Here is a 12,236-nt window from a genome sequence, read left to right as displayed (position 1 = left end):
ACTCTGCTCTGGGACCCCACAGCTGTCCCCATATCCCCTCACTTTGAGTATCATTCCCATGCGCTGGCTCACGCTGCAATGTAATCAGAGCTTTGTTGAGCACACAGCTCTGTTCATATCAACTTGGGCTGGAGATTATTAGCTCTTTAACCACAAAAAACTACCCGTGAGCAGCGCAGCTTCGCACGCTGGGATTAGACTGACCATGAAAAAATGAAGAATTGCCGTGAACTGCAGCCAAAAGGAGGCATTTATTATCGTCTCTGCTTCCTCTCCCTGCTGTTCCCATGTGCTCCTCACCCATCAACATCCATCATGGGGGCAGAGCCATCCACACAAATACTTTCACAACCCAAGGACAGCAGCCGCCTTACCTTCCATCTGCCACACTCTTCTCGTTTTAAACTTCATCCTTATTTTCAAGACATTTCCGCCCTAAATCCCACACTCAGCACTGAAGCTCTGGTGGTTTCCAGGAGCTCTGGAAGGCCCAGCACCTCCAACACAGCGGTGACATTCCCCGAGGACATCTCCTGCTGTGCCAGGGAGGCAGCACAGCAATAAATTCAGGCTCCAGCACACACAGCCGTGCCTCAATGCGCTCCCAAGGACTCCCAGGGATTTAAAAACACTGACATTGTGTTCTAGGTCAGCACTCCTCTGCATCACATTAACAAACACACTTTGCCCGCGGCCGTATTGATTACAGGTACGGCCAAGTTTAATTGGAAAACAGCAGCATCACAGCACGCAATTACAGACCACCCCTTCGCAGCAGCCCATGTCACACTTTAGCAGATGAAGCCACTCTTTAAGTAGAAGCTTCATTAGGCTTTAATTGATTGATGACATTTCCTATCCCAACCAATTGTTCATCATTTATGTTCACAGTCGTGCAAGCACGATTTGCAGCACAGAGCAGGGACTGCTGTGGTGATGCAGCAGTGTTACATCCCCAGGTGGATGCAGATGGACTGAAAGCATTGGTAGAGCTTTGGTGTTCTATTATTTTCTCTCCAGGGCTACACCAACAGCATCAGAACAAACTCAACAACAATTCAGTTGCACTACGCCCATCCGAGCCCACCTTGCAGCTTTCCTTCCATCTACTGAACACAGAGCTGTGTCAGCACCACTGACACCATTGCCTTCCTGATTGCCATCCTGATACACAACATGCTCAGCAAGCAGGACGTTACATCTCACTGCCAAAGGGTTAAGGGCTGCAAGTCAGCTCTGACCTTGGCATGACTTACCGAGCTCCTCAGCAACACAGATGGCTGAAAGGATGCTGCCAATGTTTTAAAGCTCAGAAAGTGCTTTTAATGTTTTATTATTATTATTATTTCCCCATGCTGTGTTTACTGTTTTACATACGCCTCTGACTGCCAAGGAATTGTTAACTAATTACCAGGAGATTCATTCTGTTAGTGCACAGCTGGGTACTTGGTCACGCAGCATCTGCTTCTCAACATTTCTCCTTATCTCACAGTTAGCGAGGAAGCGGCCTCAGCAGAGCACATGGAAACTGGAACTGGTAAATGAGTCTATTAACTGATGGTAATTAATACGGGAGCCTTTGGATTACTGATGAACCCACAGACACTCTGGTTACCTCCTCCTATCCGAGAACTCTGCAGGTTAGTTTTCACCTTCAGAACAAACTTCTTCCACTACTTGAGAGCATGTTATAAAGCAGAACGAGCTGAAGCAGAGGGGATAAAGGCACAGTAAGATAAAGCAGAGGGGATAAAGACTTCACAATAAGAAAACTGCTGTTCTCATTTCTACTTCGTGCTTTCTATCATGAAGAGCAGCCCAAACTGCAGCCACCTCACTCATCCCATCCCCTCCTTGTCACAACACTGACACAGCAGCAAAAACTACACAGCAATTAAAATCCAAAGGAGGGAACAGAAAACAGCTCTCTCTCTTGGCAGGAAGCCGCAGCAGCCGCGCGAAGGATGAGTTATCAGCCTGTCATCAACTTTCTCCAGGTGACTTCATTTTAATTATTGCCTCCACACGCTCTGCACAAGGTAAATGTCCTGAGCAGAGCAGTGATGCTCACACGGACCATGAGATCCCCCTGGTACAGCCCTTGCAGGGCAGGCCTAATCTGTATCTGCTCACAAAACCCTGGGCTGACACAGGGATGGAGCTCTTCTCATAAGAAAGCACTTCAAATAACAAGACAGCTTTAAAGGCAAAGCCAAATCCAATTGCTGTTCTCAATTCACAATCAATCAGAAGGCAGCTTCATACACACACCCCAATAGGGAAACCAGAGCTGACAGCACAGCCTTTTCCCCCTCTATTTATTGCATTGTTCCCTTTCCTGTCATTCTCCCCTGACCGCACTCATTCTGCAGCCATCCCTTTGAAATGCTTTACTACTGCCAGGGCATTTGAGAGAGCAGGTATCTGGATACGCACAATAGATCTTTACTGAAGTGCTGCTTTATTCACAGCCACCCTCGGTACCTTCACATTTACTTCCAGCACTTTTAGAAGGCAAATAAAGGAGCAGAGGTACAACCAGCCCATAGGGCAGGGGATGGGGGCTCCAGGGTCCCTTCAACCCAACCACACTGCAGTGCAGTGAAATACAGAGCAGCAGACAGCACCACACTTGAGCAGGCACAGCCCCCCTTTGCAGTTCCCTTAACATCCAACATCTCTGCAACCACCTGAACCAGAGCAATGGAGCTCTTAACAACGAAGTTCAATTAAGAAAAAACAACAACAAAAAAATGTATCTGCCAAGAGGCAACAAATTACAACAGCAGAACAACAACTGGATGCCCCCGAGGGTGAGTCAACAAAGCAGGAATTGATGTCAGACCTTTTTCCTTCGCTGCATTAGGGAAAAAGCAGAGATGGAAGTTCCTCAGGTACAAAGCCTTGTACTACACAACGCTCTGCATCACGCAGCAGAGCTTGATGACTGAATGGAGCAATATCACACACAACACTGTGATTCCTTATCAGGAACAGCAGCAAAACAGCAGCATCTTCCTCCTCCCCACACACGTGGCTGTATTGCCTTGTTTTCCCCTCTTAGACTGTGTTAAAACCAGATCTGCTGCATGGCAGGGCTCACATTTATGACCACAGGTAGATTCCAGCCCTCCCGGGCTCTCACAGTTACTTCCATTGACATTAGAAAGGTGAAATCTGGGGGGGTTATTCCTTAATTCCACTTCATGTCAAACATAGAGTCCACTGCAACTGCTCACTGCCTCGATGAGCGTTAAGTGCCCTGCCCTGATGAATTCATTTCAGTATCACTGGCATCTAACGGGCATTAATTAAACTTTTCCAGCATCTCCACCTTCACTAGAGAAAAGTAATTACTCTCCGCTGCCCTAGAGAGAGGGAAATAAAATCCTCAGGATTAGGTATTTTTACACCACAGAAGTAGGGCAGCAGAGTTGTTCCATAACACAGACCCTCCTGATGGGTGAGGAGCACACAGCTGGGCAGGGCTGCAGCTATGGCAAACCACAGTCAATCTGAAGCACAATCCATGCGATGGATGGTTCAAAGCATTGCTCCTTTCCACTTACTGGCACTTCCACTCGGCGCTGCCCGCGGCTACCGAGCTGTTTTCACAAACACAGCCCTCCCTGCATCAAAGCATTTGCAATCTAATCTCGCTGCAAAGGAGATTAGTGAAATTACCGAGCTGTAATAGTTTCAGCAACAGAGGTAAAAATACTTCCCTGGCACTTTGGGTCAGCTGGTTTCGGAGGAATTCTTTAGACCAATAACGGATGAAACAAGCCATTAAACATCATTCCCTGGGATTAATAGGGGACTCTGCCTCCCTCTTACGTAACGGGATTTTGACGTTCCTCCCAAGTACATGCATTAAGAGGAAATCATCTCCGCAAACCTAAAACTTCAGGGCTTAGTTATTTCCTGATAGTTCGGTGGGTTTAGAGGAAATAAACTGTACGTTAATCCTCTTGGATTTAATGAGCGGTACCAGCAAGCTCTGCCTTTAGCAAACCTTTGCTCGGACGAAGGTCACCACCAACAAGGGTTGTAACCAAAGCAAAGTTGCTTCTGTGGGCAATGAAATCTTAAAGGCAGGAGAAGGTTTAACTACCCGGGTACTTTCATTGCAGTCACAGTGATTCAAAAACCCAACCCTGTCTTTAGCTTTTTTCATACAAATAGGAAAATAGCTCATCAGCACACTGAGTTACACCAGGTTCAACTCATTGCTCAGCAGTTGTGTGTTTTGTTCTCTAATAACGCCAGGAAAAGAAGAACTAAGTGACACACACACAGCTGCACAAACAGCAGGCATGTGCCAATGGGACGGAACAACCCTCATTCCCACTTCAATCGTGTTTGTGTTGTGATATTCCCCTCAGTCCTGCAGGAAAAAGGAAAAACCCAGGCTGAAGCAGGCACTTCTTTTTGTTATGGTGTGTTTTAAGAGGGATTTTCCTGCTTGGCGCTCACTGCAGCCCTGATCTGGACACCACTCACCTCCTGTGTGCTTCTTCTCTTGTGTTCAGAGCACACTGCAGTGCTCCAGGACCTCCAGCACTTCAAGCCAATCTGAGTGTCCCTGTTGTTTCCTATGGGATCAGTGCTTGGCTCACAGCTGCTGCAGGAGACCCACAGTGTGTCCCAATGGCACATTATTAGCAGCCCACAATCAAGGCCCACCTGCACATCCCACTCCTGGTTCAGCCCATTGAGAACAGCTGAACACCTCTCACCCTGCCATGACCACAGCCCCAGGTCTCTCTGCAGGGTGGTCTCTCACCCACCACCACCACAGCCCTCCTTACAGCCCATAGAACATGCAATAACTGACCAAGCTCCCAAATGCTGAACGTGATGCAAAGAACGTGCCAGGGCTCTAATCACAGCTCCCTCCTCTCCTGCATACCAAAGCTGTCCTAACAGAAGGGACACAATTTGAATCTCAAAGCATAATGAGCACCAAATTGCTCTCAGAATTTAACTGCAAAACAACCCCGGTCCAAGGGAAATGAAACACCCCCTACGTGAGTTATCAAAGATCCTCTGAAAAGGCATCGGGGGGTATTTGAGCAGGAGCTCTATGATAAACCTCCTTATTCCTTCACTACACGCAGGCTGCACTTCGGAGCATCCATGGTTGTTTTTCAGAGCCATTTCCAGCAGATGACTGCACACAGCTCCTGACTTTGCATTTCAAAATGCAAAACAGCCTTCAGTGTTGTTCATCACCCTGAGAGGGGCAGATGCTGTGCACCTCAAACCCCATCTGCTCACCAGAAGGTAAACAGCACTGAAACATACCAACCATTCCTTTGGATTTCCAGGACTCAGCTCTTCCCTTGCATTTACACTACAAAGTGAGATGCCTAATGGCCAGACCTACAGGGTGTGGGGTTGGAGGCTGGGCTGTCAGGAGGGGAGTGGGCTCCTTCTTTTAAGTGCCTTCAGTGTTTAGTCTGCGATGCACCATAGATTGGGAACTTCTAAAAGTGTTTTTATGTAAACCCAGCACGGCCTGCAGAGCCAAGAATGCAGGATGGAGTAAACATCACCCAGCCTCACATCTCCCAGGTGCAATAGCATGTATGGGATTGAACCATCACTTCCATGCAGGGCATCCCCCAGCCCAGCACTGGGGCTCCAGGAAGTCCTTCAAAGTGGATCCAAAGGAATCAAAGGACCCAAAGGAATGGCTGTGCCTTCCCCCGTGCAATGCTCCTGCAGTACATGCAGTCACACTCTGCAAACATCACCGGGTTCAGGCTCAGCTCCTCTTTGGTGACCGCTCACTTCCTACTGCTGCTCCCATCACCTCTTACCTGCAATGAGAGGAGGAGCAACACGCTCCCATTGCTGCTCTCCTGTACAACACGGGCACATCCCTGCTCCTCTGTGCTGTAATTCCACCTGTTTCATGGAATAAAGGTTTTCCACCACGGCTGGATCCAAGCACAAAGCACTGGGCAGATGTGGGTTCCTATTCCCCTATCAGGACAACACTAGTTTGGCTTGATAACAAAGCACTGCCTGTTTCCAAATACAGCAGGTTGAGTGATCAGAAATTCCCACACAACCACGCTAACCTCACTGATCGCCTTCAACGCCTCTTGAAAGAACGCTTCATTAGCATGCAGATGAAAATAATGCCTTTCTAGACAGCTCTCCCAGATTCCCACTTCTGGTATTTCTACAGTACCCACGATCCATATTCATCAGACCCCAGCTGTTAGTCTGATTGTATTTATTACCCAAGTCAGTAATGAAACAGCACTGAAGTAGAACGCAGTCAGAACCCACACGGAAACGCACCACGGTCTGGCAGAGCTGGAATTCCAGTTTTACAGTTCTCATGCAGATAAATGAAGAGATACGGCAATCCTGAACCCAAAGGGATTAACTCCTTCCTTACGTACTACACACTGCTTTCATGTGATGAATATCAAGCTATACAAACTTCAGCAGGGAAAAGCAGCATAGGACTGACAGCCAAAGCTGCACTGGGGGGTGCAGAGCAACATTGCAGGTCCACAACCCAGCAGTGACACAGAAGGGAACTGAAGGGGGTTCTGGCTTCACAGCAACTCAGTGCAGCTCTGCAAACCTTCTCACCGTGGCCTCCGGGATGAAGTAAGGAACTGACTCTCACATACAGCAGAAGAGCTCGTGCTTTTCTTCACCCACATTGAATAACACTGCTTTAAAGAAGAAAACTGTTCTGGCTCGGGGAACAATACAGTTTACCTAACAGGTGAGGAGATGGCTCTGAACAGGAGGTATCCTGAATAGCCAGAAGAATGCATTCAAAGGCCTTATACATCAGAGCAACAACCGAAAGGTGAGGGCTTCTAGCAGCTCTCAGCCTCCACGCATGCAGCTCATTATACGCTTCAGACTTTCAGAACCACCAGCTGAAAAATAACTTCAAACAGAAGCTACGGAAAACAAAATAAATAGACCCAAAAAAAAACTTCAAAAAAGCATTAAATGGAATCTTCTGAGACAACAAAACCCAGCCGTGTTCTGCATCCAAGGAGCCCCTGGTTACGGCCAGCTGGGAGCATTGCATGGCTGCAGCCACGGCTTCTAATGAAGATTCATGTTGGTTCACACTGAGCACAGCACCTCCTGCCATCACACAGCAGCACCAACAGACACTGCAAGGAATTTAAGCACGTTAAACCAGGCTAGCAGGGAAACCTGGGCTGTAAGAGCCCACAAGCAACACACACATGCAGGTGTCTCAATCACGGCTGTCTGAGCAGAGAGGCTTTGCTTCCAGAGCACCTGGAGCACAAGCACCAGCTTATCTCATCCTACAAACCCTGTTTGGGGTTGATGTCAGCACGGTGCCCAGCACAGAGCAGCATCCTGAAGGGAACCAATTCAGAGCGTTCAGCAGCACAGCGGTTGCTTAACTGGCCACACGAGGCCTCGTTATCATTCGAAGCTAACACGCTAAGAATGGAATAATTAGAGCTGGTGAAATCACAGCACTGATGGCAGAGAGGTTTAAACAAAAGACTGAGCGAAAAGGAACGGCAGGATGCTCCATGCCAAGAATAACATGTTCGTATAGACACGAACGGGAGGTTACAAATTGCACACACCTACGGCTGCTGACAGCCATCACGGTGCTTTGGGCACAGCACCAACCCACGGCCTCACTCTATGGGGCAGAGAACACAACCAGAGAGGGAAGGAACCATTTCTCCAGCAACAAAGTGGTCCATGGTTTGCGATCCGCGCTTAACAGATGGCGTTCAATTCAGCACTCAGATCCTTCGAGTGCCTTATCAAACAGCACTAAACACTGTCTTGAAATTTCCATTTTCCATGAGATTTGTTAGAAGGATCACAGACAGATCTCAAAGCTGCTGCTGCCTTTTATAATGAAGGATGCTCAGAGCAGCAGGCAGCCAAACCTGCACTCAGCCCCTGCACTGCTGGGAGCACAGGGATGGGAGCAGAGGAGCCCTGCATTGCACTATGGTGTCAATAGAAACAGCAACAGCCTGCTGCGAGGTGCTGCGTTTAAGGACAGCCAGTCTGACACAGAAGCTCGCTGCCAAAACCATCTGATGTGGGAAATAAGCTCACAATATGTTCTAGCGTGGAAAAGCTGCTCCATCTCCAGCACGGATACGATGCCAGTTGTACCCACAGCACCAGCCCCATCCCATCGCACTATATGGGGCACTGTGGGACCCTCACTGTCCTGCAGCACCTTCCTGCTCCATATCACATACACTCATCCTAATATCTATCCCAGCAGCTGTAACGTGAAGTTTGGGACATCTCTGCTATGGAAACCCCAGCACAGGAACATCCCATTGCCCTCCAGAGCAAACAATTCCATTTGACTCATTATAGACCCACCTCCCATTAAGTTTCTTAGATTTCTTACTGCCTCATGTGAATTAATTTATTCCTCAGTTTATTTACCCCTTTCTATTCTATCTGTTCTGAGCTCTCCCGGCGCACCCTGCTGACCCGGGTCAATGCTGTGCTGCATTAAGGCGATACCCATCGGGGCACAGCAGATAACTCAATTTAATTAGCGGTCAAAGGAGGAAACTGCCTTCAGGTGCACATTAGCTACAGCAAGACGGCAAAGCAGCTCAGAACTCACCCAACCGAGCGGGGAGACGGACGGAACGGACCGAGCTGCCGGACACCGCAAAGGTTGCCCGTCCCTCCCGCCGGGCCCAGCTCCGGATCCGCCCTTATCCTTATCCTTATCCTTCCCGTTCCCCGCCCCACTCGGTCCAGCTCCGGTCTCGCTCCGTGTCCCGCTTTAAGGCCGCGTTGCGGGGCCTGCACCGGGCGCGGCCTGCGGGCTCACCTGGCCGCACGGTCTTGATTCTCACGGGCTCCCTGAAGTGCCGGATAACGGCCAGCGTGTCCCGGTGTGTCAGCCCGCTCACCGGGGTTCCGTTCACCTCCAGCAGCACGTCTCCCGGTGCGGGCGCTTTACCCGACAGCAACACGGGGCCCGGCGCGCCCTCTGTTCCCGCGGTCAGGCGGCCCGCCAGGTACGGGAACTCGCCTCTCTCGGCTCCGCCGTGCAGCAGCTCGGGGTCGGGCCCGGCCGTGCCGCCCCAGGACACCACGCACTCCTGCACCTTGCTCAGCCAGTGCCGTTTCTTCCGCAGCGTTTTGGACATACCGCACCATGGGGCTCAACCCCGCGCCGCCTCCCGCACCGGCCGCTGCCGCCCGACTGCCGCGCCACGCCCACAAAGCCAAGGGGCGGGGCTTGTGACGTCACGGCGCGCGCGCGCGCCGCGGGGTGGGAGCGCGCGGGAATCGGTACCGGGTCGAACCGGGACTGGGATGGGTTGGAAAACTGGGGCTGTAAAACTCGGTTCGGTTCTTTCCGATCCCATTAGAGATGTAAAACCACCGACACAGCTGAACTGCTGCTTACAGCTGCTCACCCGGCTCCTGGCACAGCACTGACACCAGGGGAAGGTTCAGGCGGGGGATTTAGTGAGTGCTGCTCAGAGATGGGCAGACATGGAGGGCAAGGGCGGAACTGGTGATGCCAAGAGCTTGTGGAGTTCAGTTTGTTTCAGGTAAGGCGATATGTATGAGTGTGGAATCAAAGCCCTCCCTGTATGTAAGTGGGTGCACCAGCTGGATTCCCAATGCCTGAACTGCCTGGTCTATATGGTCCCAGCTCATCAGTGTGGCAAAGGGGGGACACCACTCAGCTCTGGCTATCAGCTGTGACATGTGCTGGTCCCAGGCTGTGCTGTGGCTGCACCCACAGTTCCCACCTGGTCCCACAGCCCTCATTTCCCCCCATCACCTCAACACATCCACAGGCTTATCCCTCCCCGATGGTTCCGCACAGCGCTAAGCTCAAGACCCAGATCAGACAGGGCTGGCAGAGCTCAAAAGCGATCAAACAGCAGCAGAACCACGTCAGTGCAAAGCCAGGTCTGAATGCAGAGCTGTGCCTGGCTGAGCCCTGCATGCACCCCTCACCTGCAGCTGGAGCATCACCACAGCACCAACAACTGCATCCGTGCCTCCATTTCCCAGCTGCAAACACAGCACTGCTGGACATAAGGCTGCAGCCCCCAGCAGTAATTACAACACTGAAGCATGATGAGCACACAGCAACGTGCCCCCAAGCACCGTTCAGCCGCTCTGAAATAAAGAAGGCAACCACAGGGATCACTCTGCATGTGCCATAAGTGCAGCTGGTTGCTGCTGGAGCTTTGTGTATAGAGGAGCTAAAAAGATGAACTAAGAGGACTTGTCAGTGTGAATCAGGAGGCGGCCGAAGCAAATCCCCCCCTGCTGCTCGCTCTGGGACGCGCACTGAACGTCTGCGATGCGATCAAGCGCCGCTGCTGCCTATGAATGCAAAGAGGAGATAAAGACCCAGAAAGTGAACCGAGGGAGTCGTGCAGTCACACAGAATCACAGCTGAGCGTGGGTTTGAAGTCGACGCGTTGGATTTAGAGCCTAAAAGTAGTAATGGAGCGTTTAAGTCTGGATCTTGAGCTTAGCGCTGTGCGGAACCATCGGGGAGGGATAAGCCTGTGGATGTGCTGAGGTGATGGGGGGAAATGAGGGCTGTGGGACCAGGTGGGAACTGTGGGTGCAGCCACAGCACAGCCTGGGACCAGCACGTGTCACAGCTGATAGCTAGAGGTGAGTGGTGTCCCCCCTTTGTCACACTGATGAGCTGGGACCATATGCAAGCCAGGCAGTTCAGCCATTGGGAATCCAGCTGGGCTCCAAGCTGGTGCACCCACTTACATACAGGGAGGGCTTTGATTCCACACTCATAAATATCGCCATATCTGAAACAAACTGAACTTCACAAGCTCTTGGCATCACCAGTTCTGCCCTTGCCCTCCATTTCTGCCCATCTCTGAGCAGCACTCACTAAATCCCCCTGCCTGAACCTTCCCCTGGTGTCAGTGCTCTGCCAGGAGCCGGGTGAGCAGCTGTAAGCAGTTCAGATCTGTCGGTGGTTTTACATCTCTAATGGGATCGGAAAATGCTGAAGCGAGTTTTACAGCCCCCGCTCACAGGGATTTGGGAGAGCTGACATGGCCCCAAAACCCATCCCAGCCCCTGACACACGTAATCCCCAGCTCCCACCAGTCACTGTCTTCACCCCAATTGGAGCAGCTGGGGCAGCAGCTCACAGGGAGCTGCAAACCTCCCTGCAGAATGCATAAGGAAATCCAGGTTGCTGGGAGTGGATGCCCATTCCTGCACATCACTGCCTTCCAGCACTGGGCCCTGGTAGCCCTGCAGGTATATGGAGCTGTGCTGCATCCTGCTGCTATCACAGAACAAACCGCTGCCATTGCATCAGCACAGCTGGGTATAGCAGTGCTGTGCTGTGCTCCCCAGGGCCCTCCGGTCACACTGCAGGGCAGGCAGTTTGGTTGTGGATTAAGGTGCTCCCAGGCTTTGCCATCACTGGAACAGCAAAGGGTTCCTTGGGAACTAATGGGACACAACAGCAGCTCTGTGGCTTTGCAGGGCACAGAGCTGATGCTCAGCACTGATCAGAGGCCGATCAGGACAGAAATTAAGCAGGCCATTAAGCAGCACTCCGGTGGATTAAGGTTGCTCTGTCTCCTTACACTGCAGGATTTCAAAACCCCTTTGAAGTCTGCGCATTAGAAAATCACTTTCCAAGCCACATAACTTTGAGCTTTAGATGTTTCCTAACAATTCCGTGGCTGAGGAACAGCTGACTAATCCTTTAGGATTTAATGAGGTTAACTAACATGCACGGCTTTGTAGGGAGCTGTAGGTGGTATGTGGTAGCAAACACGAGGAGCAGTGGCTGTGAGCAGAGCTCTGCAATGAGCCGTGACGGCACCGCAGCATCGGCTCCCAACCTTCTGCCAAAGCTCTGCTTCCCTTCCAGAAGCACAGAAAGGGCTCTGACCTTCTTCAGTTCATAACAAATGGCTCAGTTTGCTTCCATCTCTGGCTGAATCACAGCGTCACAGAATGGCTTGGATTGGATCCTCAAGGATAATGGAGCTCCAGCCCCTCTGCCACACGTAGGGCCACCAACCTCCACATTGAATACCAGCCCAGGCTGCCCAGGGTCCCATCCAACCTGGCCTCAAACACCTCCAGGGATGGACGGGGCATCCACAGCCTCTCTGGGCAGCTGTTCCAGCACCTCACCACTCTCAGAGTAAAGAACTTCCCCCTGACATCCAACCTCAATCTTCCCTTCCTCA

At 51.0% G+C, this 12,236-nt stretch overlaps 1 protein-coding gene across 7 annotated transcripts in view; it reads right to left on the bottom strand.

Moving 5' to 3' along the window:
- The window catches only part of MAGI3 (membrane associated guanylate kinase, WW and PDZ domain containing 3), a 47,119-nt gene that overhangs the window by 28,849 nt on the left and 6,034 nt on the right, over positions 1–12,236 (bottom strand). For 3 of the 7 annotated variants that reach the window (XM_015885236.3, XM_085527142.1, XM_015885233.3), the window contains exon 1: positions 8,849–9,264. The exons of 1 other annotated variant lie outside the window; for it this stretch is intronic. In XM_015885236.3, coding sequence (XP_015740722.1) covers positions 8,849–9,170 — 322 coding nt within the window. In that variant the 5' untranslated portion in view covers positions 9,171–9,264. Of the gene's footprint in view, positions 1–374; positions 569–8,848; positions 9,265–12,236 lie in introns of those variants that run through there. 3 more of the 7 variants (XR_001559574.3, XM_015885232.3, XM_015885235.3) reach the window with 2 other exon arrangements.

The sequence above is a fragment of the Coturnix japonica genome, chromosome 38 (assembly GCF_054131305.1).
Source record: "Coturnix japonica strain WE chromosome 38, WE-NBRP24, whole genome shotgun sequence".
In the NCBI taxonomy this organism is placed as follows: Eukaryota; Metazoa; Chordata; class Aves; order Galliformes; family Phasianidae; genus Coturnix; species Coturnix japonica.
Note: the sequence above shows the minus strand (reverse complement) of the source record. Positions and strands in the feature narration are given on the sequence as shown.